Source organism: Erithacus rubecula, assembly GCF_903797595.1.
Source record: "Erithacus rubecula genome assembly, chromosome: 6".
NCBI classification, from domain to species: Eukaryota; Metazoa; Chordata; class Aves; order Passeriformes; family Muscicapidae; genus Erithacus; species Erithacus rubecula.
The window spans coordinates 52,469,621-52,497,500 of record NC_136688.1 but is presented as its reverse complement, the minus strand read 5'-3'; the positions used below and the strand labels follow the sequence as shown (position 1 = coordinate 52,497,500).

General features: G+C 39.1%; 1 protein-coding gene across 1 annotated transcript; it reads right to left on the bottom strand.

The window, feature by feature from the left end:
- Nucleotides 1-27,877, bottom strand: ADSS1 (adenylosuccinate synthase 1). Its single transcript, XM_079307708.1, has 13 exons — nucleotides 27,612-27,877; nucleotides 14,502-14,604; nucleotides 13,196-13,258; nucleotides 12,406-12,456; nucleotides 11,997-12,063; nucleotides 11,519-11,626; nucleotides 11,082-11,163; nucleotides 10,066-10,192; nucleotides 9,007-9,161; nucleotides 7,755-7,879; nucleotides 5,981-6,078; nucleotides 4,702-4,851; nucleotides 1-3,278 (listed from the first exon to the last, which is right to left on the bottom strand). The coding sequence occupies exons 1-13, from the start codon at nucleotides 27,795-27,797 to the stop codon at nucleotides 3,226-3,228; spliced, it is 1,368 nt and encodes a 455-aa protein (XP_079163834.1). The 5' UTR covers nucleotides 27,798-27,877; the 3' UTR covers nucleotides 1-3,225.
- Between the last annotated feature and the right edge of the window lie 3 nt (nucleotides 27,878-27,880).

Here is a 27,880-nt window from a genome sequence, read left to right as displayed (position 1 = left end):
CACTGTTACTTTAAATCTGTTTTAATACATCTTCAAGGACAAAATAAACAGTTGTGGATCAAAAACCATCTGAAAAAAATCTGCATAAGGTGTAAGTATAGATTGCACATTACTATGGAAATTCTTCATTTTCTCTCCTCTTATAAAGTGCATTATGCCAGAACTGTAAGACCTATACAGCCAAATTTAAAAATTACAAAAGCTTCAAAATCCTATCCTGAATGTGTTAGGACATGTATATATAACTAGGAAGGCCATATTGTAAGAGTAAGTGTCAAAAAATATCTCAAAAACATTACTGTGCAGGAGTGAATCTGTAATTGCTACTTTTAAAAAACTATAATCTTTACCACAAATTTTGGCCTTTCAGTAAACGTTTACCCTTATTCTTCCATCCAGATATCAAACCAGATGATGCATCAACCAGTTTCAGCCATTATTATTGAATTTGGCTGGGGAGAAAGAAGTAGTTAAATCAATCACAGTGATTGTTATTAAATGAAATTCCAAACAATACAAAATAACATACATGGAAAACAGACAAAATGAAAGGAAATTTAAGTTAAAATGTTCCTATTAAGCACTCTGTCCCTCAGTAGATTAAAGAGCTTTCTGATAAAAGCCTGAACTTATTCTCATTTAACTCAATGACAGCACATGTAAAATTTAATAGGAGTAGAACTTTTATTTTAAATATCCATGCTATGAAATGAAATGCATGATATTATTTTTATGGTAACAGAGTAAGTCATGGGATAAATGCCTATTACATCATGCTCACTGACTACATCACTGGGTTTTTTGATGAATCCTTGAAAGCAAGGACAGGCTGTGTGGATCTAATGGATACTTAATGGAAAAATGGAAAATAAAAAGCTCAAGTGGAAAGTAATCCTGTGAAAATGATGCTATAAAAGCAATTGTCTTCAATATGCCAAGTACTCAGTCTAGAGTTGATAATTTAATCCAGTTATCCAGCACACCAAGTGGCTCGTTAGTCACTGTGGACTTTGCCTATAAATCAACCAAAGCTTAAATAAAGCAGCCACCTCCCAGCACAAATGTATGGAGGAAGATGGCCCAAGAAAAGGGACAGCTCTAGATCATTCAGAAGGCAAATGTCACAGGGTTAAGCCATGTGAAAACAAAACTTAATTACTGTATCTCCAAGGATCTTTATGCTTAAAGTACCTCCTACAAATGAGGCACACTTCACAGTGCTTGTGAGAATTAGCACTTAGCAAGTACCTTTCAGAAGTGCTTCACAAACATTAAATAAGGTCAGAAATCTCATTGGTCTTTCATCAGAACAGCCATAAATATGATGGGGTGAGCTTCCTCCTCAATTCAGATCAAGGACTGCAGGGCTTGACCCAGGGAACTCCAGAAAGCAGTGTTGAAGAGTTGAGGATGTATTACCAATAGTAATTTTACAGATTGCAAAATCAGCAGCAGCAAGATTAAACAATTTGTCAAAGATGGACAAAGGAGTTAAGACAGAAGTAAGGATTCACAGCTTTGGGATCTTTTCTGTTGTATTTTTTTTTTTTTTTTTTTTTAGAGAAAAAGGGTATTTGCTTGTGCATTAAGCCAGACTGCAAAGAACTGGGGCATGGAGAGACTGCACCAGAGCTGGATGGTGTAAGAATGCTGCCTTACAAGCAGCTAAACATCTCTAAACAGTTACATTTAGTGCTTTGCACTGGTACTTTTAGAAGTGTTTTTGACACAAATGGCTTTGAATATTATCTGCTATTTGATTTTGAGTGAGATGAGACAAAGGAGATGAGTATGGCACAAGATCCTCCTGACAGGTTTTCCTTTTTTCCCCATTTCTAATGCCAAGTCTCATCATTTTGTACCCTTGGAGTTACCATGTCAGAAAAAGGCTGTTTTTACACATTTCCAAAACCCATGGGAATGATATAAAAATATTACTATAGCTCTCAGAGACATATATAGAAAAGGAACATCTACTTGGAGAATTTTGCAGTTAGGGAATAACTCTGTCTCTAGATTAATCTTTTTCCTCTACAAGAGGTAGGCTTTTTTTTTTGAGAGCTTTTGATGCATAACTATTACAAATTACAAGATCCACAAAGAAGTCCAAGTACATTCTTGGAGATTGTGGGACTTCTCCACAGCTTCTGCATGTCCCAACCCTGGCTGCCACGTGTCATCCCCTTCTATAAATAGGCATTACATTTTGCTGAGGAAGGTCAAAATGTGTGAGGGGTGTAAATACTGCAGCAGTCATCATTGAGTCATGCATTGATTTATTCTTGGAAACCTATGAGCTGTGGAAGCAAGTGCCTTACAGAGCCACAAGTCCCAAGCCCCTCAACAGAGTACCACAGCAGAACTTGGGGAACTTCAACCACAGGACTAGCAGGAAGAAAGGTCCCAGGTTCATGGAGAAAAAGCAGTGTGCTGTTTCAGCTCCTCTCTCCTCATGTGTTTTGTACTCTGAGGACTCTCTTCCACCTTCACTCATTCCTTTTCCTACTGCATAAAAGAAAGGCCACACACCTGGGAGTTTCCAGTCTGTTAGTACACAGGATAGTTCAAAAAAGGTCAGCTTTCTCCAGTTTGGCCCCTTTACAGATGTTATCTCAGTTATTAGGATAGTCTTTGTAATAAATACATTTTACATTTTAGCTGCTCTCCATTCATTTTAGTAAGCTATCAAAAACATTATATAAAAATTATACGTAATTGTGTTTGCTTTGCTTTGTGCAGTCAAAAATACCCATCTAACTTTGTTGTATTTTATGAACTGAAAATCTTCAGTGCATGGTATCTGCCCTAGTATTGCCAACCCAAATACACAGATATTTTAACATTTAAAGAAAAAAATCCAAGCTTCACGATTCTAAAGTTACCCAATAATTTCTGGAAAAGGCTTAATACTGGTTTCAGCAAGGAAAAATACTATATAGGTGTAAAGTACTTTCAAATAATAACACGGATCAGTTGAAAAAAATGATTTCCCTATTTTGTTAGGAATACTTTTTTTTACTTTTTTAATGATGGACACCAAGGAGATTTTACACTGAATTTACTGAGAACTTAAATAAAATGTTACAATACAGAATATATGTTGTGTTTCTATTTAATTCCTAGAAGAATTTGTTTGTTTTAAATAGCATTTCCATTTAAAGAGGAAGCAGTAAGGAACCAATGAATGCCAAGTTGTGCTTCTCATCAGTGAAGTTCTTCATTTGTTTAAAACAGCTGGATCATCGACTCTCTTGATTTCCCAACTCCAACCCATTTAACTAGGAAGGAAAACACATCTGTTAGAACAATTACTGAGGGTAAATACTATAATCAATGAACTGGAATTATTTTCACCTTTCATCATGCTTCACTACAAACTGACCAATTTTAGGAAGGAAGTTTCATTGTCAAAAATCCCTCTACTCCAGCTGCACTACTGGACTAAAAGTGCAGTATACTGAAGTTTGAAAGCATGAAATAATTATACCATAAACACAAAGCACTGCAGGTGGAAGGCCTAATAGAAAGTCAGGAATGTTTGTTACAGGTTTAAGTGCCACTATTTTGAGTGACAGGATGTTTAGCTACATCCCTGCAGAGAGGAAGCCACAGCTGTGCCAGAATCTGAAGTCTGCATGATGTGGAACAGGAGATAGTAATGCCTACATACTGTAATATCTTCAAATGTAAGGATCTAACTATAGACATTATCCAGTGTGAGCAGCCACTCCAAATTCCACTCTGTAGATGTTGCACTGCAGTTTTATTGCCCACGGCTGCTGTAGAATTGACTGTGGGTAGGTCTCTTTAGCCATCAAACCTAGCAAGGCATCCTGACTTTACACAGCAAAGCAGAGGAATAAAGGTAAGGGGAGCTGAATTTACACATCCCTTGTGTGTCCTTGACTACACACAGGCCATTCTCTGAGTTTCAGCCTCTGCTATCAGATGTTTCCTGATCCATGATGGATACAGGAATTGCCACAGTTGTAACCAGCCTCTACTCTGCTGATGTGACCCTTGAGGTGCTCTATGGAAAACAAAAGCACACATGCCAGCTTTCCAAGCTTGTTACTGTGGAAATTTCCTTGCAAACTCCACCATTCATGCCATACCTAGCTCCTGGCATATCTAGAGCTCTGGCAGTTAGATTTGAAGAAACTGGTTGGCTTGACCTTTGCAGATCAATGATGTTAAAATTCTCATTTTTCCAAAGTGGAAGAACTGGGCTAAGCAATCTTATGTTATGTTGTACCTGTTATGCAACACAATTCCTTATATGAGTAAGAATGGAAAAAAACTCAAAACAAAGACATCTAAGTTCAAACAGGGATGCAGTGCAGGATGCAGAGAGAATGGGGGAGATGAGAACATCAGCCTAACTACACACTGAAGCACAGTGCATAGACCCCAAAGTTTTCACTGATAGAAGGTGGCCATTGGCCAAGAACAGCACATGTTTATCTTTCCTCTGGTTAAATCCTTGTCAGCAGCAGCTTAGAGCTCTCTGCAGCACTACAGACCTGCCTGCTGAGCACCACCCTTTGCTGTTTCTTGGCAAGCTGTCACTTACTCCCATCAACCCAATCACTTTCATTCCCTCCTGCCCAGAGTGACTTCCAACCACCAAATCAAACGCTTTCCCAGAGCTGTGTCTGTATGCTGTGGCATCCTCATATGGCCATCTGCAGAGAGGTTTACCTGGCACTCCAACATGGTTTTCCACACAGCGGATGTAATTCTGGGCCTTGGGTGGGAGGTCCTCCCATTTTCGTGCTCCAGTTGTGTCAGTCTTCCACCCAGGCATTGTTTCATACTCTACTTCCACCTTCTGTAGTATCTCCTGGTTAGCTGTGGAGGAACAATTTTTGTCACAGTTTGCCTTAAGAGAACAGACCTATGGCTCTTGACCAATAAAGTCTTTTGACAACAATTAAAATCTGATATATGAGGAAATAGTATTTTTATATTCAATAGTATTGAATAGTATTATTCAATCATTCACTCCTTTATTCTAAATTGAGGTTAAATTCTGCTACTTGGGAAGATAAATCTGACTCAAGAGGATTGAGGAATGCAGTTTCCTCTTCCAAAGACTGTAGAATTTACTTTATGCTGTCAACATGGAGTCAACAAAAACACTATGGTTTTATTTTTGAAGAAATAAGATTTTTTGAGGTTTACAGTACTTCCACTTTTTGGTTCAGATTTGCACAGAATAAAAGAGTAGACAAGGCATTACTGTCTCAGAGAGTTTCATCTTTACAGAACAAGGTTAAATCAGTCTTGTGAAAAACTCTGGTATCTACAAGCTTTTCCCCATTGGAATTCTCATTGTGTCCACAGCCAGGAACCTCTGAGAGTTGTGGGGAAGCTGGCTGCTGCCAGTCCACCTTGGGCCTCTGGAATCTCCCATACTTCAACAGAACAAACCCCTTTTCTTGGAAGAAAACACCATTAATGTAAAAAATGATGTATTATTCCATCTAAAAAGTGTTAATATGAATCGTTATTGAGGGGACAATACATATATTTTTAATAAGCACTGTGTTGTTGCTGTTAATAAAGCTTAATAAAGCTATCCAGAAGAAGCTTTATTCTGCTTGTTTCCATCTCATTTTTGTACAGCTTTTATTTCAATTTTGCTTCATTATATGCTATTGCCAATGATACACAGTCAGTGACTCAAGTCTTGCTAACTTTCAGATCCCTGATTTTGCCAATAAAAAAATCTAATGGGACAACATATAGAGGCCCTAACACAGGATTTCATTTGTTCTGAAGTTCTTGCCATTGTACACAGGTGCAAGGTAAATGGAAAATGCCAATGTAATGGTACAGATATCTTTATATAGATAATGCAGCTCTGTGAACTGCCACAGAATGTCTAGTGAAAAAGAAAACAAGTCCGATTCTAAAAAGCAAAATTGGCTAAACAGGCAGGAAATATAAAAATGAACACAGTGGTTTAACAACTTACCTGGAAAATATGGAATTCTTTTTCCACCCAATTTGTAGGCAACACCAATTTTAATTTCATCAAGGACATCAAGAATATCCAGTTTTGTTAATGCCAAACTGCACAAAAAAACCATCAGTTAGTTACACACAATGAATCTCCTTTTTAATACTTTTCACCATTTTTTCCCCTTTCACAAACCCAGCTCAAGCAGCCCAGCCAGCAGAAATACACAAATGTATTAAACTATGAACATTGTTAACTGGATTCACACCTCTGGGATGAATACTCAACATTTCCAAATGCTTGGCTGCTCACACAGGTGCACAGTGTGCAGAAAATGCACTCTGACTGTGGAAAGTGGCACCTGCTGGGCCTGGTTTGGATGGTTATGACATTTGACATCACTGACAGTGACTATTTCTGTTACTCCTACAGATTCAAAACAACTCTCTGACAGACTTAGTGACTGATTACACTTTTATAGCAGAACAAGCATAGTCAGGTTACTAAAACCACTTGTGCAGTTCATTAGGAATGATCCCATTCTGACTTTCAGTGCCTGGGCTGTGCTGTCTGTGTAATGAACCTTATTAATTTTGTGAATGAGCACACTGGGAGACAAAAATGGAACTTCAAGAAGACACTGTAGTATTCACTGATCTGAATAAAACTGCATTTTAAAGCTAGTCAGATTCTGCAGAACAATATTCTAGATGTTTCCTGGCAAAGATCTGAGCAGCTAAGAATTTAGAAAGGCATGTGCATAATAGTCCAGGCTATATGTGCTTGGTAAGTATGTGATGAATCAAAGGACTAAGTGAAGAGACTTTTTGAAAAAAAAGCACCATAGAGCCAGTTCTTCAACTTTTTAAATCTCCCCATGTTTTTTAGCTGTCACAGTTATCAGAGAGGATATAGTTTTGTTGATAAGAGTGCAGCAATTGTACAGAGCTGAAATGAAATAAAATGTCATGCTTTCTTAAAGTTTTCCACATAAACTAGACCTGCATAAGTTAAAGCAAAATATAAATCCAATTTTAAAAAACCCAATGCTAAAAACTCCTTTTGATAAATTAATGAACAAGACAATTGTTCTTTTGTGACATTAGCAGCATAAACAATATTGAATTCTGTTTCTATAATATAAGTCTATAATATATTAAAATGCTCAGGGTCATGTGTTTGCTGGAATGCATCAACCAAGGAAGCCACTCAGTTCCAAATTAAATTCAAATTAGCCCATTAAAAGCAGAATTTACAACACAATATTTGACCACACGTTTGTAAATAAATGAACCTGTTGAAACTGAAATGAAAGTTGTAAAAGTTGCTGTACCCTTGTTTCACTCCATTACTTTCATTTATCAAGACAGTGGCTCCAAATGCTGCAGAATTGGTTCTACAAGTAGGATCCATTAGATTCAACCAAACCTCAGACCCAACAGGTTTTAGACCATGGCACAAGTCAGTGTGAAAGCACTGGATCAAAAGCACTAGAAAATCAATAACTTGGTCCAATCTGCATTGGCCATCTGATAAAAGCAAAGTGAAAACACGCACCAAAAAAAATCACAGCTGTCATGTCATAAAATCACTTAATTAAAAAAAAAAAAAAAGTCAAAGGAATTAGATTATTATTAGCATTAAGACAATTCTCAGTTGCCCACTGTGCATTATTGTATTGCTTAAAATGTGACACTTTACTGGACTTATAATAATGTTACCTACATATTTATTCTGCGAAGCACAAAATTATCACTTCCAAATGTAGCGCAAAATCTTTGATGCTTACGCAGTGAATCCGTTGATCATATGAGCATATTTCAAAATGACAAGATCTAACCAGCCACAGCGTCTCTTTCTGCCTGTAGTTACCCCCCATTCGTGGCCACGGGACTGTAAGAGATCTCCAATTTCCTAGGATAAGACAGAGACAATGCTGATGGTGTTTCACTGAAAAATGGCTGGAAAACATTCAAACAAATATAGACCAATAGCAAGAAAAATACAGTTGTTCTAATTTGAAAGCTATTTTTCAGGGGAAAAAAAAATTGCTAGGAGAGGACTAAGGCAGATAACAAATCCCCTCAAGCACAGGATTTTTGTATTACAATCACTAGCATTTCAAATCATGTACTTAATATGACTTCTGTGTTCCAAGAAGAGACTTTTCTTCCTTCATCTAACAGGAAGATTTCCTTGACAATTCAATCCTTTATAAAATTTTGTTTGCATTTACTTTCTTCATCTGGTCTTTTGACATCTTTTGGTTTTGGGGACAAGACTGTAAATGCTTGGGACAAGACCAAGGCTTGTACAATGTCTAGGTCAAAATACCTAGGGCTCCTTGTTTCTACCAAGTGTGAGACTGCCAGCTGTTCCACTCAGACTGTCAGAGTCTACACTGTGGTAAAAATAAAGAAGGAAGAAACTTTATGTTCACGATTCATAAACCCAAAGGATACCACCAACTCATCTGAGCCATTAGAGAAAGGATTTTAGTGGCTAAATCCTTAAATCAGATTCGGAACACTGCCCTAGAGATTGCTGTGTACACAGCTCATAATCAATATCCTGAGCTTTCCAGTTTCTTGATAATGAAAGTACAGTGGACAGTTTAAAATAAGCAAAATCTCTTCCCTTCTTTTTATTGACCCATTTGTGCATGACTGGCTGACAAACACACCACATTTATTCTATAAATCCCACAGAACATAGGCTTTTAAGCACAGAAGTTGCTCTTGTAATTTAAACTCTTCTGGCGTGCACTGACAGGTCCAGTCCACACCAAACTCTCGCCACTGAAATACACCTAATGACGTTATGTAAGATGATGACATCTGTTTTCACATTGATCGTTACAACAGAACAACAGTGCAACACCACGACACTGGTGCTTCTCCCCTCTCTTAAATTCCCAATGTAATTCTCCCTTCCTGGGTGTGCTGGCTCAGCACTACCATCGCAGTGGAACCCCCCTCAGCCCATTGCACTAGCATTCCCCGTGCCAGCCGGGCTGGGCAGGTTTCTCAGCATGCACCTACGTTGATCTGCTCGGTGGGGAAGGCGCCGATGCCCACGCGGGTGGTGTACGCCTTCACCACGCCGTACACATCCCCCACGTGCTGCGGAGGGACGCCCAGCCCGGTGCACACGCCGCCCACCGTGCAGTTGGACGAGGTCACAAAGGGATAGGTGCCTGTCAGGAAACACAGCACAGCCCTCCGTCAGCAACGGGAGGAAACACACACTGACTTCTCTTCAGCACTTCAAAGAAGGTTTTCGCTTCTATGTTTGGCTTTAAAGCTGAATTGGAACATCGGTCAAAGAGGGAAGCAAATTCTTTTTGTTATGTATCATTCGTCCCTTAAAACTTTCACCGAGGATTGCACACAAGGGAGAAATTCAAAAGCATCTCAATACTATCTCCATTAGGCATGGGATCTATTATGTGATGCTTCTGCTGTGTAAAGCTTTTTTCAATGTTCTGCATATCACAGAAATTATTTCCATTACTTTCATGAAGAGCCTGGTGTAAAGGTCACAGTCTGGCATTCCCAACACTGCACAAGTGGCTCCGAGTATCTGCCACAAATTGTCTAAGTCTTAACAGGTTAGTCATGGTCTCTACACTGTGACTCTGGACTGGAGAATCTCTTCAGTCCTTAATTTTTTCTTCATTGATTTAATTAGACTTTTGGTAAGAAAGCAGAGCAGAGACCAACTGTAGTGGCAAGACTTAGAGGTTGCTGTACTGGTTTAATCCTCCTCCCAGGAACATTGCAATGAGTACCGGGATTGTTTGGAAACGTGCACACACATTTAAAAGCAATCAAGAGAAGAATATCTGCAGTGAATAAACTGCATTTGAATAAACTTCAATAAAAATCAATATTTAAACCCTAAGCACTTATCCTGTTAATGATACAATCTCTGTCTTAATGAGCTTTACTTCTGGGAGATCTGTTCCTATTAAGGAAAGACTATTTTGTTTCTCTGTTTTCCTGCTGTTTACAAAGTCAATATAAACACAAATCAAAATAAAACAAATCAAAATAAAACTGATCTCTTAGGAGTTAAGCTGAGTTTAGACTATAACTTACCAAAGTCAATATCAAGTAATGCTGCATTGGCTCCTTCAACAAGGATCTTCTTTGGGGAGCCATGAAGAGCTTCATACATAAAATACACACCATCTCGAACCATGGGTCTTATTTTTTCAGCATATCCCTGCAAATTGAGTACAAATGTCAGCTTCCCCAGACAATAGCTAGAAGCAGGGAACACTGTGTTCACTTTTGAAAGACAAAACATACAGATAAGTCTAAGCTTCCAGCCTCAATAACTGTGTTTTCTGGAAAAATACAACTATTAGCTTACACTCCTTTTAATCTATTGAGCCACTCATATAAGAAAACATGACTAATTATGGCATTAGAATGCCATAATTTCTGTATCATTTCTGTTCACAGAGATGTGGTATACCTACTGAATTTTGTTGCTATAGTCATTAGATAGTGTGTCTATAGTCTAGTCTGAGAATGTGACACTGAGAATGTGACTTGGAACTAGTCCAGGCATCAAAAGAAAAACGTATCACTCCTTTTGAATATTAAAAAATATCCTCAGGGTGTCAGCTCTGAAAAAGTATAAGAAAAAACTTGAGAAATGTAAGACATATTTTTAACATCCTCTTTTCTTACATATTCATGAAAACTGTTTTACCAGTGGCTCTTCTGGATTTATTTGTAAAAATACAATTTTCTTGTAATACCAGGATCTTGAAACATGCTTCCACAAACAACTCTTTAGTAAGCAAGGAAGTCCCACTGACACACTGCACACTAATTGAAGTCATCACCCTGCATTCTCTTGACTACTTTGATACAACAGTCATTTTAAACAACACTCAAAAAAGTAAAATATTATAGGAGAATTAAATCCTTTACAGATCTTACATTAATGCCTGCAGTAAGAGAGCATAACTACTGTTTATAAAAAGCTTTAGCAATAATGAACAGATGCATTTTTCATCTAAATTAGCTCAATAAGTGGTATTGGTACACTTTATTTTTACATTTTAAAATTAAAACGAATATTTCAGGTGATAAATCCTTACCTTTAGCTTTTTCAATTGTCCTTCTGTATCAATTTCCAATGTGGGAAACATTGACTTGTACTGTTGTGCCAGGTTTTTAAATCTGTAAAATATTGAAACTGTATCTACGAGGAACATAGTCACAGAATCACAGAACCTTTGACAAGAGCTCAGTTTATATTATGTACAGTATATATTGAAATCTATAGGGGGAAAATACCCAGGGCTCTTACACCTCAACCAGTGCATATTCCAATGTTCAGAATTACATTTTAAATAATGTGAACTACAGGAAATACACACATACACACACACAATTCTTTCCAGTTTTCTTCTCCTTCTAGACAATCTATATACAAAATTCAGACACGTATTTGAAAACATCTCCTTAAAAGCAAATCTGTCAGGCAAAATGTCTCACTCTCTAACATAATATTTAGAAATGGAAATAGTTGTACCTTGAAGAAAATTCATCAAAGTCAGAGAGGAGGTCACAAATCCGAAGGCCTGTTCGTGCAGCTTTGGAAGAATATGTTGGTCCAATCCCCTTTTTTGTTGTGCCAATACTAAATAAAAAGAAACACCCCCCACCCAATATATAAATACATGCAAAAATAGATTTTATGCCAAGTAATTTTGTCAAAGGGGCAGGATGTCTGAGACATAAAAACATATTAAAGTTCCATAATAATAAATATATAGCAGCTTTCAGGCTTTGCACAAGTATTGCTAATATTCATGGCATTCAGTAAAGTATGAGGCCTTGAGTCTGGCTGAGAGTTTCACTAACATAAGTAGGATCAGAACTAGTAGGAACAGAATTACTAACATCAACAAGGCTCTTCAGAGACACACAGCATTTCTGTTTTCCAAAATTACACTGATTTTCCAAATTTGTATAACTATTAATGAAATGAGGGTGTTGGAAATATTTACTTTTTGCCTTCTTGTGCTTGACGTTGCACTTCCTGGAGTCCATCTACTGCCTGGTGAAAGTCAAACACTGCAGTGGAAAATCAAATGGATATAGTGAGAGAAAAAAGGAAAAAAATATTCTTTAAATCAGACATCCATAATTTCAAGACAAAGTGCCTCTGCTGTCCTTGACAGTGCACAGGACTCCTCAAGTGAAAACAGAGCAAGTATTCCTTAAACACTGTGAAAACATGAAAAACATCACTCTTCAGTGGATGCAGATTCCATTACCATGCTTCAGATTAATTCAACATAATAAGAAATTGTTTTAGATTAAAAACATAGCTGCTCTGTGGAATAATAATTTAGTTTAACATCATGAGCTAAGTAATCATTTGTGATGGTTTTTCCCCCTTCAATCTTCACTTACCTATATGTGCTCTATCTGATATAATCAGTCTTTTCTCCCAGTCTTTCAAACCTGTCAAAAGATGAAGAAAGTAGGATTTCAGCTGTGCTGATTGGTTGAGCTTTGACATTGGCTTTTACTTTTTCTGCCTTTTTGCTTGTTTATGTGGCTTCTTGCTAAGATAACTGTAGAGAAAATGGATGAAAACAATATAAAATATCAACAATGCTTCTGTTGAGAAACTTTTCTCATTTTTTACTTAGCAGCTTTCTCATTTTGGTATGGACAAAGATACTTCTTAAACACCAGAATGCTGTGGTTTACATAAAATTCTTTAAATAAATATTCTTGTTTAACTTGCTACACAATACATCACTTAAACTCCTTTTGTACCACAGAAAATAGAGAATTTCTATATAGAAACATAAAACAACCTAAGAAGTAGAGGATCTTGGAAGGTCAGAGGGTCTAAAGCCTTGCTCAAAGCAGAACCAACTGAGTTTATATTTGGGCACAGAAATTTTGGGTTAAATCATCCCTATTTAAGGTCAAGGGAAGCTTAACACACTTCTTAGGATTTATTTTCCATCAAATGTGGCATCAAATGCCACAAAACATGGAACACACGAAAAGACTGCTTTTTAAAACACTAAAGACTACCACACATTTCAACATTTTAAATACTGTTTCTTCATTTAAAATCCAGAATGTTATTACTGCACTGAATACTTATGGTGAGAATCAACAGCTTACAAAAACCCTCAATCTGGCTGCCAATATAAAGGTAGGTTAAAAATTACTTGATACAAACCTTTCTTTTCATTCTTTTCAGCTTCTTCAAACAGGCCTGGTAAATGTATAACCACTCCATTACCTTTGGGAACATAAATGATTTATTTTAAAGCAAGGAATAAAAGACTTATTTTTAGGACGTAAGGTCTGTAAACACTTGCTGTCTAAAATTTTATTTAAAAAGCAAAACTAGATTTCACACTGAGTGATCTTGAGGGCTTTTTGGATAGATCCTGGTTTGGGGTAAGCAGCTACTGGGCTGATAAACTCAGGAAAGCCAGAGCTGGCCTGTTTCAGCTGCACAGCCAGCTGAGGTAAGCGGATTCTTCTCTTTGTTCATGGTGGACTTTGCCCTGCAACTTCAGCCTCAATTGTTCACAGGGAAAAGCTCAAAGAAGTCCCTGGCATTATCACACTGAGAAGCCTGTGTGAAAATATTAAAATTTTCTTCAATATTGCAGTATTTGTTTTAAACTCAGTTCAAGCTAGTGCTGTGATACATTAGCAATGCCTTCTCCCTGCTTTTGAGCTACAAAATAGAAGCCACAAGAGATAAAGAGCAGCACTGGCGAGACACGGAGGATTAGTGATGCAGTGGGCTGGAAACAGCTGCTGCCTCCTTCTTGGGAATGTCAGAAATACATGCAAGAGCCTGTCTCAGCCTAAATTTAGTATAACTCAAGATACAGTCATTACTAATAGGCAAGGGAGTAAATAGGAAAGCAAGACAACATACCATATTTAGCTGGGAGAAAAAAGTATGTTTAATAGATTCCAGTTATCCATTTGGAAGTTATTAAATGGAACAAAACTGAAAATCCATGACTCATTAGAACTTATACTCATTTCTTGAATAGTCTGTACATGATTTCTCTCATAAAGAATCAAAACTTTGGACAAGAGGCTTAAATTTACCTACCATTTAAATATGAGTTTAATGTCCAGTGAATGCTGCAAATCTTTTTATGATGTCATCTGCATCAAGTATCTTTATAACAAAATGCAACATCACCCTAAACAGCTGGTGATGTGAACAAAAATTCATTTAGCTAAGTCCTGGCATTTGTGTGCTCAAAGAATAGCATATTTCTTTCTGAAAGTATAAAAACAGAGTGCAAGTAGAGGGTGGGGTCCAAACTTTACCATAAAGTATAAGAAGGAACATGGTAAGATGTTCTTGCTTTCAGTTTTCTAACATTGGAAGCTAAACTGAGAATGAAAATAGAGTAACTCTTCATGTTAAAGCAGCAATTAAATAAAAATCAAATGGCTGAAGCTAAAGCAAATGTGCCTGAGTTTTTAGAGTAAGTTCCAAGATGTCTTACCAATAAAAGAAATTGCCTTTGGATTAATGATGCCACTAGGAAATAGGTGAAAATCATATTCTTTCCCATCAACAACCACGGTATGGCCTGCATTATTCCCACCCTGTAAGAGAAAGAAACATGTGAAGAACAATGGTCTAAACCCTCAGCAGATGAGTTGGCAAGACCATCTTTTTTTATTTATACACATCTTTGATCACTGCTTTCTCACAGTTTGTTATCATGTTGGAACATTGTAAAAAGGGCTCAGACAGGACAGTGAGGGGGTTAAAGGAGTTCAGCAGTACTTTGTAGAGTTATGAAGCAGAAGGATACCATGAAGTCAGGGCAGGGCTGGGGCACAGCAGGAGTTAATACAGGAGCGGTGGCATAAGCTAGACAAGAACTGAAGCTTTCTGGGAAAAGAAATTAACAACCATCCTTGGAGTCCTGTCTCTGACACACTTACACAAACCCATCCTTCTTAGGCATCTTCTGTCCATGGACATTTCCTTGAGTTTAAGCCCAGTATTTCCCTTTGAGTGGAAGCTCTTCCCACCTGCCCAACCACCAACAGCTACTGCTTCTCTCGGTGTGTTCAGGACAGAGGCTCTTTGTCAGGTGGGAAGCATGTGCAGAGTTAGCAGCTTCACTGAATGACCTTGTCAGTCCCAGAATATCCTGAGTTTGAAAGGACCCACAACGATCACTGAGTCCTACAGAGGACCACCCCAGAAAATGGTCAAGAAATGATCTTCACAGTTGCCACAACCACTTTATGGAGTCTGCTAAAATTCATGACTTACATGACTATCTGCCAGAACCAAGAATAGGAGCTGGTATTTTCCTTACTAAACTGCTTTTCCCCAAATAGCTTTAAAAGAGAATGATGTGGCAACACAGAAACTTGGAAAGAGGTGAGCAAATCAAGGTCATGAGTTGATTTGACCAGAAATATTAAGAATTAAAGGTTCAGTTTTCTCAGCAGGCTTCAGTGTATTTTCCTGCTGTGTCTTAATATAAGCTTGTCTCCTACAGATAAGGTTGGGAAACCTGACAGCTCATCTGCTGTGGTGCTACAGGCCTTCAGTTTTCCTAAATGATTACAAATCTTTGTGGTTTTTATATGAGAACTGAATGATTTAAACTGTCTGGAAAGAGGTCATCTACTGGAAGGGGAAGTGAGACTGCCACTGGTAATTTGCAGACAACAGAGTGTTGGCTGAATGACTGAAGTTACATGAAAACTCTGAGAAGAAACAGTCATTTATAAAAATGAATACTAGAACACACTTTATTCCAGAGTTTAATTTATTCTTCATTTACTCATTTGCCTGTTTGAATGTAAAACACAGAAAAATGGCAACTGAAATCCTTTCAATGTGGATAAATGCTGAAACACAACATTAAGAACATAAAAACTATGGGTTACAAAGAGAGAATGTTTTTTAAGCAGTGTGATGGAGAACCTTAAGAAATATGTCTGCAAATATGACAAAAATAATTTTCATGCTTTGGAACATTTGAGCTGAACAATTAATTTTAAACTGATAACTCCCTGCTAAGGTAGAGCTGAGAAGGAGTTAGAACAGAAAAAATAATACACAGAAACTTTATTTGACTTAAAAACTTCTGGGTAGCTCATCCTTGGGATGGGATGGAATCCCAAATGTCTTGCTAATGCAGAGTTATAACTTGTCCAAAGAATCCTGGCTATTTTGTTTGCCTCCCAGATATAATAAACCAGTTGTAGGAATCTGCATCTAGTTAAAAGTACTCAATTACCTAGAAGGTTAATAAATCAGTCAGGAGAGGACTTTACATGATATTTAAGAGGTTTGACTCTGGTGGATTGCACTGGTTGAAACACTGGTTTATTTTATTATCAGGCTGAGAAAAAAGCTAGTAACTTCTTCTGGGACTCTGTTTCCTCTTCTGTTCACCTACAGATGATGGCAAAATGGAAACTTTAAAAGAATTAACTCCATCATTTAATACCAATACAAACTCTACTACAAGTAGAGGTTTCCTCTTTTCCTCAGAAAATGGGGAACCATTTTGAGGCTGCTTCAAAAGTATTTGTTGTCACAATGTTATAGTTATACTCTTCTTAATTACAATGAATATGAAAAAATAAAGTCAGGCTTGACAACTCACAATCTGAGATAACAGCATTCCTAAATTATAGTAAAAGGTATTTTCTTATATCCTGAAATTTCAAAAGGTGGGATACACCAGTATGAAAATGCTTATGAAAGTTAGTTTATGCTTTTGGAAAATTTCCTGAACAACTAACACCCAGACAAATGCTCTTTCTTCAGCAAATGCTTAAAAAAGGATGTTAATCAAGCAACTTGTGAAAGAAAGCTGGTGTACATAAAAAAATGTTTAGGCACAGAAATACAATCAGATATTGTACGTCCTTTAATGGCCAAAATCTCTGATCTGCCTCTGGCTAGATAATGCACACTAAAAATTCAGTGAACAGACCATCTAAACCAGCATTTCTCCAATTTAAAACTAGCATTGACATCTCTGGAACTGCATTTTGCACTGCTCACATTCATCTGGGTTTCCTAAACAAGAGTTTTCCAAGTATATTTTTACAGCTCAACTAATTACACTTTTATAAATATAATTAAGCAATAGCAGAGCACTGAATTACCCAAGATCACACTTGCAAAACATTACACTGATCTGATGAGATATTTTCTGGTCATCTCAGTGATTTCTCATGTTCAGTTATATATATTTTCTAACAGCATATTGGCAGCCTAAAAGCTGAGATATTTAACACATATTCTCCTTTTTTAATTTTACTCCAGTTCTGAGCATCAAAGTAATTTATTTTAACAAAATATAAGTGAACCTAAAATATCATATGGGCTTAATTTGAAGACTACACATCTGAAGATGCAGAGGACTGTGCCTGGCACACTGCAACTGTGTGAGCTCCCCTCTTTCCCTCGAATGTTATTCCATTAAAGTGGTGTGAACACTAACACACTGAGTGACAGTGCTCTCTGGAACATCAGGATGCTTCCCCTTGGACCAAGAAACTTTTGGAGCCTCTGCTAAGCCTTTGTTTCAAACACATGAACACCATAAACTTCCATTTAATATCCAGACTCTGCCACACAGCACAGAGCCCACTTGAAATTTATTTATCTTCAACCATTTGCAGCTTCCTAGGTCCCTAGAGTTGGGATCTGCAGATCTTAAAAAAATGTCTCTAACAAAGGGGACTTTAAGGCAACAACTTCTTGCAGATTAACCATCAGTTTTTTGGCATGATCTGTTTTGTGAAATTATGGTATGACTAGAAATAAGTTTCTGTGTAGACTAGGCATCCTCTTTAAACCATTCTGCTGTAGGAAATGCTGTTCCCAGGAAGACACCATGAGGGAAGCTGCTCCAGTGGCATCCATATACACTCCTCATATACTTCCCCTGTGCCAGGGTGTATCCCTTCCACAGCAACAGTGGGGTCTGGGGTTTATTTAAATAATTTTAAAGAAATTATTACATTGTAGCCATAAAAAATTATTTTTTCTTCTGTAAGATTTTAATTCATATTTTCTGAAATTTTATAATCCAAGTGTACAATTACATATTGCCCCAGTACTAGAAGAAGCTAATGGAACTAAACAACCCCATGCAACATTGTACCATCTTTTTTTCAGTACAACACTTTGTTCAAAAAGAAAATCCATTTCAAAGATTTTTATGTACTGATCTAGTTGCAGTATTGGATTGATGCACTGATGTACATTGATTACTAGTCAAGAGTGCTTGAACACCAGAACTGCATCAATATACTAAACTGAGAACCTATATTTTACCAGTGTTAACAACTGTAGCTGGCATAAACAGCACCAGAACTGACAATCATTATGAACAGGTCTCCAAAGGACAATCATTGTCTCCATAGTAGAACTTACAAAACCCATGAAGAAACAAACCCACTTCCCAAACTGCTTAATGGCTGCTGCTTTGGCCTGTAATGTTTTAAAAATAATCTCTTTATTTTCTGCAGCCAAAACATCCCAAGATAGAGAATTTCTTTCCAGAGCAGCAGTGAGGCTGTTCAGTATCTGCAGCAGGAACTCAATTCTCCCAATTAGCCTAATGAGACATGTTTGAACACAAAGGGTGTCCTGATGCTCACAGGTGTTTCTGGATGCTCTTGCCAGGCAGGTGGTGTGGAGGAGTGTTATGCCCTCCTGGGTGGCACATCCTTCATTTGCTTAGTGCTACTCACAATGCCTGAACACAATTTGATTAAGAAGGTTTATATGAAAAATCATCAGATCACATATAAAAACCCTAAAACCAGAGGATAGTTTCAAACTAACTAGAGTGTGAGCAAGAAGCAGGTTTATTTCAGATGGGTCCCCACTCTCTGCCAGTTAACAATGGGGAAATAAGAGAAGCTGGTTACTGAAGATCTGCATGGTGTGAGAGACACCAGCAGTACACAGAGCTCCTCAGCCACTGCCACATGCAGTGAATGTAGGAAATGTCACAACCAGGTTTTGAAAACACAAATTAGAAACAAAAACATAGTTCAAGGAGATCCCTGTGCTAGGAAGCACATGGGGCTATCTGAACAGAGTTTCAGTACTGGCTGATATGCCTGAGGCAAACCTTGTGTGTATAAATGGGAATATCAAGTAGGAGTAGAAAGATTGTATTACCTCTCCTTTTGGCAGTCATGTAACTGCTACTAGAATACTGTGTCCTTGGTACAGGGGACAAGATTACAAGTTGATCCCCTCTGGCATTATTATATGAATTTATAATCTATGAATTGAAATACCAGACACAAACCAGCAGTTTAGGAAGCTTTCATCTGAAAACAAATGCTGTGACTCCTGTCTCTCTCTCCTCATAAGTGTCCCTGTAATACTAATTCCATCCATCAATGGATCAAAATATTTCCTGAAATTCAACTGTATCTGCAGGCCAAATACTTCTCTCATCATATTACCAAGCAGGCTACAAAATACTTCTGTTTTGTTACTTGAATTGAGTAATTTTCTTCAGTTTATTATTGCATTTTATATGTGAATAAATAAGAAGGAACATTGTTACATAAATTGCTTCTTCTCTTTACAATTTAATTAACATTAGCTATATATCAGCAACTGCCTGGAACTAATTTGAATAAATGTAGCCAATAAGTGCTACCAGCATGACTGGCTCTGACACAAAGTTTATAATAATACAGACCCATTGACTTTCATGGGATTTCTTTTATTTACACTTGTTGCAAACGAGGTTTGAGCATCATTGGTTTTAAAAACAAATCCAGTCAGACAAGTGCAACACATTAAGTGCTTCATACACATAGACCCTTCAGAACAATGTCACTGAATCACCTGTGTGTGAAAACTTCTGTCAATGACAGGAAGTGCTGCACATTCCAGCTGGAAGGTTGTTGCTGTAGGTGCTTGTTAGTTTCCCTCATTAGAAGCTTTTTTTGCTAATTTTTTCCAGTTTAACTGTTACCAAATAACACCCAACTCACTCCAACTCAAGTTTCAAGAGGTGGACTGTAACTTTTTTATTTTATAACTCAACCTATTAGGAAGAGGTGGGTTGGAATAATCAGAAGTATCCTTAAGACCACAGGAACTGAGGGAATGGTGATTTTTAAAGCTGTGGTGGTAACAAACAACTGGTCTGAGCTCCAGGCCCCAACCACCCTCAGCCAAACCTAGTTTGTTTGGCTCTTCTTTCCCAAGACTATGTAGCAATAATGACTTCAAGTACAAACAATTGCACGGAACTGCTCTGACTCCTGCCCCTTTGCTGTCTCAAAGGAGCAAAATCCATAGGATCCCACGGCCCCAACTAAAATAGTGATGTCTTCAAAAATTCCCGAATTCCCATGGGAAAAGACCCTCTAAAACCTCATGAGATAATTAGAAAAATTATTTGTAGCACAAATAAACCTGAAGCTTGTATCATATATTGCACCACTAATGTAGTATTATTTCTTTACTACAAAAAATGGTCCTAATTTACACAGATAACCTTGGCCTTCCTAAGCATCTGAAAAATCCAACTGGAAAAGGCAAGTCTAATCCAACTCAGATTTTAAACAACAATCTGTGTAGGCAAACTAGACACTCAACCCTAGTTATTTTCTCTCAGACTGAATTCATTGTTTTGCCAAGTCACATCAAAACAACATACCACAACAGACCACTACACCAAAGTACACGTTTACTCCAGCAACAGATGCAAAGAATATAAATTCAAGGTGTATTGGTAGGAAATGCTACAGTGAAAAAAAATATTCTAAGGCTAGCAGAATATTAAAATAAAGTAAATCAAACATGGAAAAACCTAGATAAGTCTGCTCGTCTTTAATTCTCTCTGCAGAAGAAGTTTAGTCATGTCCCTGAGGGAAGTAATATGATCCAAGGATATGAACATAACTTTTCTTATATCTGTAAACAAGTTAACAACAGGAATGAAACACAACAGATGTAATTTCAGTTTAATTTTCAGCTGTTTTCTTTTGATGCTTGTAGAGGATAATAAATTCATCAGGCTTTATAAAGGGGATTGAAAATTAAGCTTGCTTTCTTATGGAGATTTGGAAACTTTAAACCTGACCTTCTCATACAGTATTTATAATCCTGGTGGTCCTGAGATGATCTCACTGATGCCCAAAGGAAAGGCTAGTTTAAAATAGCAGTGTCACCATGTTGTTCTACAGCTTAAAATGATATAGTGTGGCATGTAAGTATGTATAGGTATAATGAAAAAATAAAATTGGATGAAGTACCTCAGAAGTGACAGATCACTACAAAAAAATTTCAAGTTTGGAAGGGTGGACTACTTCATCACAGCTAAAGAAACAACTCACACTTAAATCCTCTCCTGTGCTGAATATCAAAATAAAACCTACTTGTGTTTTTGCAGGGAATCTTGCAAAAAATGTCTTAGAAACCTGTATGTGTACATACAAATGGGATTATCAACCTTCCCAAACATCTGAGAAATCAAAAACACCAGTCCTGCAGCCACTGCACATGCATGACTTCAAGGTCATCAATCTCTTCACTGAAGATCATCAAGCACTAAATCATTAGGAGATTAAAGTCTTTCCATGCTACTTTATCCTGTAGGGAAAAATGACACTAAATATCACAGTTAAATCTCATTGAAAGGAGAACAACACATGACACACAGAGAAAAACAGCAGCCAACAAGCCCCTGTAACTCCACATAATCATCACATAAAACTGCCCTAATTTAATCCCTGTTACAGTTCCAGTAGCCCATGATCAATAGGGACAAGTCACAACAACGTGTGGCTGCTTCCCCTGCCCTGTCAGCAGCAACAGGGGAACAAAGGGAAACTCCCCATCTCGCACCTAAAGCACCCAGAGAAACTACTCGTCTGGCATTTCTGCCACGCTTGGGTTTTATTATTCTATTGCTTGCCCACACTATTTTCCTTTGCATTCCTCAAAGCACTGTTACTGAAATATACAATATTTACATTGTATTCATTTAAACACTAACACAAGGAAATAGGGAAACCTACAATAAATATACAACAGTTACTTGTACGGAAGCATTGGGCACATCTCTTCACCCTTAAATTGCTCCCTAATATTGCAATGCTTCCTCAAACCCAAAACGTTGCCAGGCTTTTCTTACTGATAAGACCTTCCCAAACTTATTGGTTAACATCCACTACACAGAGAAAATAAGCCACTCCACACCCTTGGTTTATGATCTGGTTAAGCCCCTCAGTTCAAATAACTGTGAACTCCTCAACCACAACAGATCTTAACACCCAGTTTTTCTGGTACCCTTTTCAACCTCCTCACCTTTTCTTCACTATTAGCATCAACTGTAATTTTTGACCATGTGCCTCAAAAGGCCAGATAATCTCTGAAAATAAATCCATTCTTAACTTGAAAACATAGACTTGCTAGAAGAAATACTTGAAAAAGTGACTGCATATTTAGTGCAAAACAGAAACTTCAATATGAGAAGCTTAAAAAAAAAATCTAATAACAGCTCTTCTTAATGCAACCACATTCTTACTATTTGGTGTTGCTTTTTACATGTCAGCTCTTAAGGGAATGCAAATAACATCAGGAAGGTTGCTTTCAGAAGGCAGAATTGTGACAGGACTGACACATCCAGCATTGTCATGGGCACACTGGAGCAGCAGTACCAACTGACAGCTTGAAAAATTTCTTAAAAACTGTCTTGGCCTAGTCCCTGCTGCTAAATCACTGCCACTGGTGTTGGTATGATGGGAATAAAGACTTGAATTTGTGTTGCAGTTGCTTTACACATCTATTCAGTAACCATGATTGTGATCTGTGGCAGATAAAGGTGATTATCACAGGGCCTCTACACATTTAGTAGTGATAGCTTTCCTATAATTTCCATTAGGCTTTTGGAAAATCTTTCATTCCCTTTGAATTTTTTTAATCAAATTGTATTGGACCATTTTTAGTGAAAAGTTATTATTACAGTGTACCTTACAGAGTCTCACCTTAAGGAAACAGCTAGAACTGCATGACAAGCAGCTGGCCTCAGTTAACTGAGAACTTATGATGTGTGACTTTTTAGGAACAGCTCTGGTCCAAGCAAGCTCTCTGGAAGCACAGCACCTTGGCCCCCTGGCACTTGTGACAGGTGACTGCTTGATCATACTCCAAAACTGATCTGAGAAACCACCTAATTAAAACCCTGGTAGCAAACACCAAGCACTTCAGCCAGCTAACACCAGAAGAGCCACCAGTTCTAGCTTGGATGGTAGACACAAAACAAGGAAAGAGGTGATGTGAGAAATGTACATCTGGATTGAAAGCTACCACAGATAAAAAGTCACGATCTGAAATCATGTTTGGAACAAAATCTCTCTTCCTATGTTATATGTATCCAAATTACTTCATCTGATACTCTGACAACATGCTAGGAGGACACATAAAAAGGGAACTCCCATCTTTATGTCCAATATTCTTAGTTAAAAACTTTAAAAAAATAGGCAAAACCTGCTCATTAAAGAAACAAAAATGAAATATTTGCCATTGAAATCCTTGATGTTACCCTTTCCTAAAAATATACCAAGGATTAAAAGTATTGCATGGCATAATGTGACAGTTCCATGTCCCAGGAGGCCACAAAAAGAGAGAAATATTAGTCTCTAATGTTTTTCTTCTGAATGTCTTTGCTTGCTGAAAGAGCAGTTTAGAGGAAAAAATGTTATTGATGTTCTCCATTTTAGTTTATTTAGAAATACCTTTTTTGCTTCTTGATATGGGTTTGTTTGCCTGTGTATCTGGTATTTTAATGAAAGCAGCCTGTGAAAAGTTTTGTACAGCATCATCCATAAGAACATTCAGAGTTTTACCCTTTCTTTCACAAAGAATGCTACAAGTATAAAGGTGAAATGAAATAAATTACTTCTGGGGGACTAATAATTAATAATTTAATTATGTCATGTATCTCTGTGTCACTAAATGGTGTGTACCTAATAATTTTGAACTCAGGCTGTGTATAATCGAAGCACTGGTCAACAAATTAAGTCAGTAATTCATGTGCAATTCTGGACACCCAGGAAAATGACAGAGGCTGGGATTTTAATGCAGAATTTTGTTTTAACATACTTTAAGGCTTCCCTTGTGCCTGTGATGGACTTTTATTGCCATTTACCTGCTTGCCTTTTTTCCTAGTATCCCAAAAAGAAGAATTTCATTTCCTCTACAGCAACTGATGTTACAGATTATTCTCATGAAAACAGCTCATTAAAATACTTGTGAAACATTTAATGAAAGTTATATCATTTCATGGAAACATTAGGGAATTACTGTTTTTTAAATCCCCTTCAAACTCCAATCTGGTCCTGAACTGATATTCCTATACAGAGAGGAAGGCAGCCTCATCTTTTTTAAAAGGTTAGTTCAAAGAGCAACCTAATGGGATGAAGAATTACTCTAGTTGGGACATTACTTCAGAAGACCCAAAAATCCATTTTTCAGATATTAATCTTCAAGTTTTCTCTACTTCCATTTCACTGAGGACTAAAACAAGCTGTTCAACATCATTTCCATCAGTGTCTCAGAAAATGGAGTGGACAAGACATCAGGTAATAAGTAACATTGTCAATCACCATATTCTAACAAAAAAGTCTGGTGTAAACCACTTTCTTTAAAATCTCTAATAAGTCAGTCATTCAGTGTTTGTTGTTTAAGAAATTGATTTAATACACAAGTGCTATGGCACTGAATGTTTTTGTTAGTTTCCAGGAGCACTGTGAAGCAGCAAGTTTCTGGTCCAAAGACTGAGCTTTCTCATGGCACTACACAGCATTGATGAAGCTCTTACACCTGTAAGTTAATGACCTGCCATTAGCACACTGAGAGAACTCATCAGTACTCTTCACATCCTTAAATATGTGCATATCTTTAACAGGCTTCTAATAGAGGAAAAATCATACAGCATTATCTACTTGCATTATTGGCTTTGAAAATATGAAATGTTAAATTAAAATTGCACAATCAAAATTACCAAATGCACAAAACACCCATTGCAGTACTAAAATAATCCAGTTGTCTTTAAAGGTTCTCTTTACATAACACTTGCCACTCAAAAGTAAATAATGACTCATATTTTCTTCTTCAAATGCTTTATAGTCGGCCCTGAACTCTAATCCTGAAGACATCTCCTGCTAGCCAGTGTATCAGGAATCCTATTATAGTCTCACTGTGTATTGGGGAATACTCTTTTGAACAACTCTTTTCCCAGCTCCACCTGCCTTCCATCCATCCCAGTCTCATCAGGCTGCAGAAAGATCATCTAACATGCCCAGCAGCACATTAAACCACCCAAGCCATCAGCCTTTTGCTAACACACTGACCCTTCTGGCATGCTCACACACACTCTCCTGTATTCTTCAGAGGGCATCCTGAGCCTGCACCTGGGGGCCACTTGTGAAGCAGCTCACTTGATGGACAGCAAATCTGTCCTGAAAGCAGCTTCAGGGCACCCTTCAAAATTGAGCCTAAAAGGAATCAATGTGACTCCTCGAAGCAGTAACAGTAACCCCATGAGAATGCACTGTTTGACCCCATAAAATGCTCCTCCTCAGCTAAAACTTTCAAATTTTGTTTTCTCACCAAGCAATCCCAAGACCTGAGTTTAAATTCTTAGTAACACATTACTGGAGGAAGCCAGGGGAAAATAAATATGGAAAAAAAAGCTATGGTCCTGGTAATGCGTATTCATTAGCTACCTTTTGCAGGGAAACTTCTCCCCAAGGTGATTCAAGATCTTAGGAGTTTCACGTCCCAAATGAAAACACTTCCTCCACCTTCTAAATATTTAACCTACATGATAACATTTATTTACATAATATACTTAATTAGAAAAATGTCCTTGGATTTATTATGTCGGATTCAAGGATGTCTGTAGCTTTTTAGTAGCTATCGTGCATTTAAAGCAGAATAAATTTCATGGTACATACCAACTGAACTGGACTAAACCGACTACTTTTTAATGTGCTCACATAGTTTAAAGGGACAACAGACATTATTAACTGTATTGATCTAATATGTTCATAACTAATGTTTGAAAACAGCTCTTTAGAAGTTATTACCATTACTGCTGCCCCATCCCTGGAGGTGTTCAAGGCCAGGCTGGATAGGGCTTTTAAACAACCTGGTCTAGTGGAGGAGGTCTCACCCCTTGGCAGGGGGATTGCAACTGGATGATCTTTAAGGTCGCTTCCAGCCTATTCTATGATTCTATCTGGAATCACCTATGTGTCTAATTTGCTTTCTATGATGTATTTAAATGCATTGTTTTGAGAACGCTTGCAACCTATTCAACTCAAAAATACCTATAAACAAAGCCATGCAAGATGTTTCCTGTTTTCATGCAACTCTAAATCCTTATTTTTACGTAACTTGGGTTTCCTCCCCCCTATTTTATTCACGCTCAATTTTATTGGTTTTTTTTTTTGTTTTGTTTTTTTTTTTTTTTTTTTTTGAATAAACTTCCAAGTGCTTTGCAGAGAACACATCCAAAACAGCCCCTGCAGTAAAACTTTGGCTGAGGTTTATTCCGGCTGGCCCTCAGGCCGGCTCACAGCGCTTTTCTCCGGAGCAGCAGCAGCAGCAACACGCCCGGAGCCATCCCCGAAGAGCAGGGGAGCATCCCCCCCAGGAGCAGGGGAGCATCTCCCCCAGGAGCAGGGGAGCATCCCCCCCAGGAGCAGGGGAGCATCCCCCCCAGGAGCAGGGGAGCATCCCCCCCAGGAGCAGGGGAGCATCCCCCCCAGGAGCAGGGGAGCATCCCCGCAAGAGCAGGGGAGCATCCCCCTCAAGAGCAGGGGAGCATCCCCCCAGGAGCAGGGGAGCATCCCCCCCAGGAGCAGGGGAGCATCCCCCCCAGGAGCAGGGGAGCATCCCCCCCAGGAGCAGGGGAGCATCCCCGCAAGAGCAGGGGAGCATCCCCCCAGGAGCAGGGGAGCATCCCCCCCAGGAGCAGGGGAGCATCCCCCTCAAGAGCAGGGGAGCATCCCCCCAGGAGCAGGGGAGCATCCCCCTCAAGAGCAGGGGAGCATCCCCCCAGGAGCAGGGGAGCATCCCCGAGAGCCGTGACCGCACCCGCGGCCGCGGGGCTCGGCTGCCCCGGCAGCCCAGGGCCGGGAAGCGCCCGCAGCGGCTCCTCCCCGGGCCCCCGCCCGCCGGCACCTCGGGATCCAGTGTCGCTTATCGTGAAGGGTCAGCTATTTATATTTATAGCTCAGGGCTTTTTTTCTTTCCGAGTGGCATTTGGAGGCGCAGACGGGGTGGGCCGGGGGGTGTGTGTGCGGCACAGGGCTGCCCGCCCGGGCACGTTCGCGTCCCGCCGCCGGCTGCGGGAGAGGGACGGGGACTGGGAGCGGGGGAGACCAGCGGGAGCGAGGAGCGGCAGCTGCAGGGAAAGAGCGCCGGAGGGAGGAAAGGCGGAGCAGCCGGGGACAGAGGGGACCCGCACGGGGAGGAGGGCGCCGGCCGAGGGGAGCCGGGGGAAAGCGAGAGCCGGAGGGAACGCAGGGTGGAGAAGCGCCGAGGGAGCGGCTGATAGAGCCGGCCCGGCACCCACCTGGCACCGGCACACAATGTCCGACTCGGTGGCCAGCAGGTCGACCACCTTGCCCTTGCCTTCGTCTCCCCACTGCGCTCCCAGCACCACCGTCACTTTGTTACCGCCCGGCTCGCTGCGCGCCCGCTTCAGCCCGCCGGCGGCGGGGTGGCCGCTGCGGTCGTTGGACGCCCGGGTGCCCGACATGCTGGGTGGGAGGGTGGCTGTGCCTGTGGCCGCCGCCGCTGCCTCTCTCCCCGCCGCCGCCGAGCCCTGCGCGCTGCCCGCGC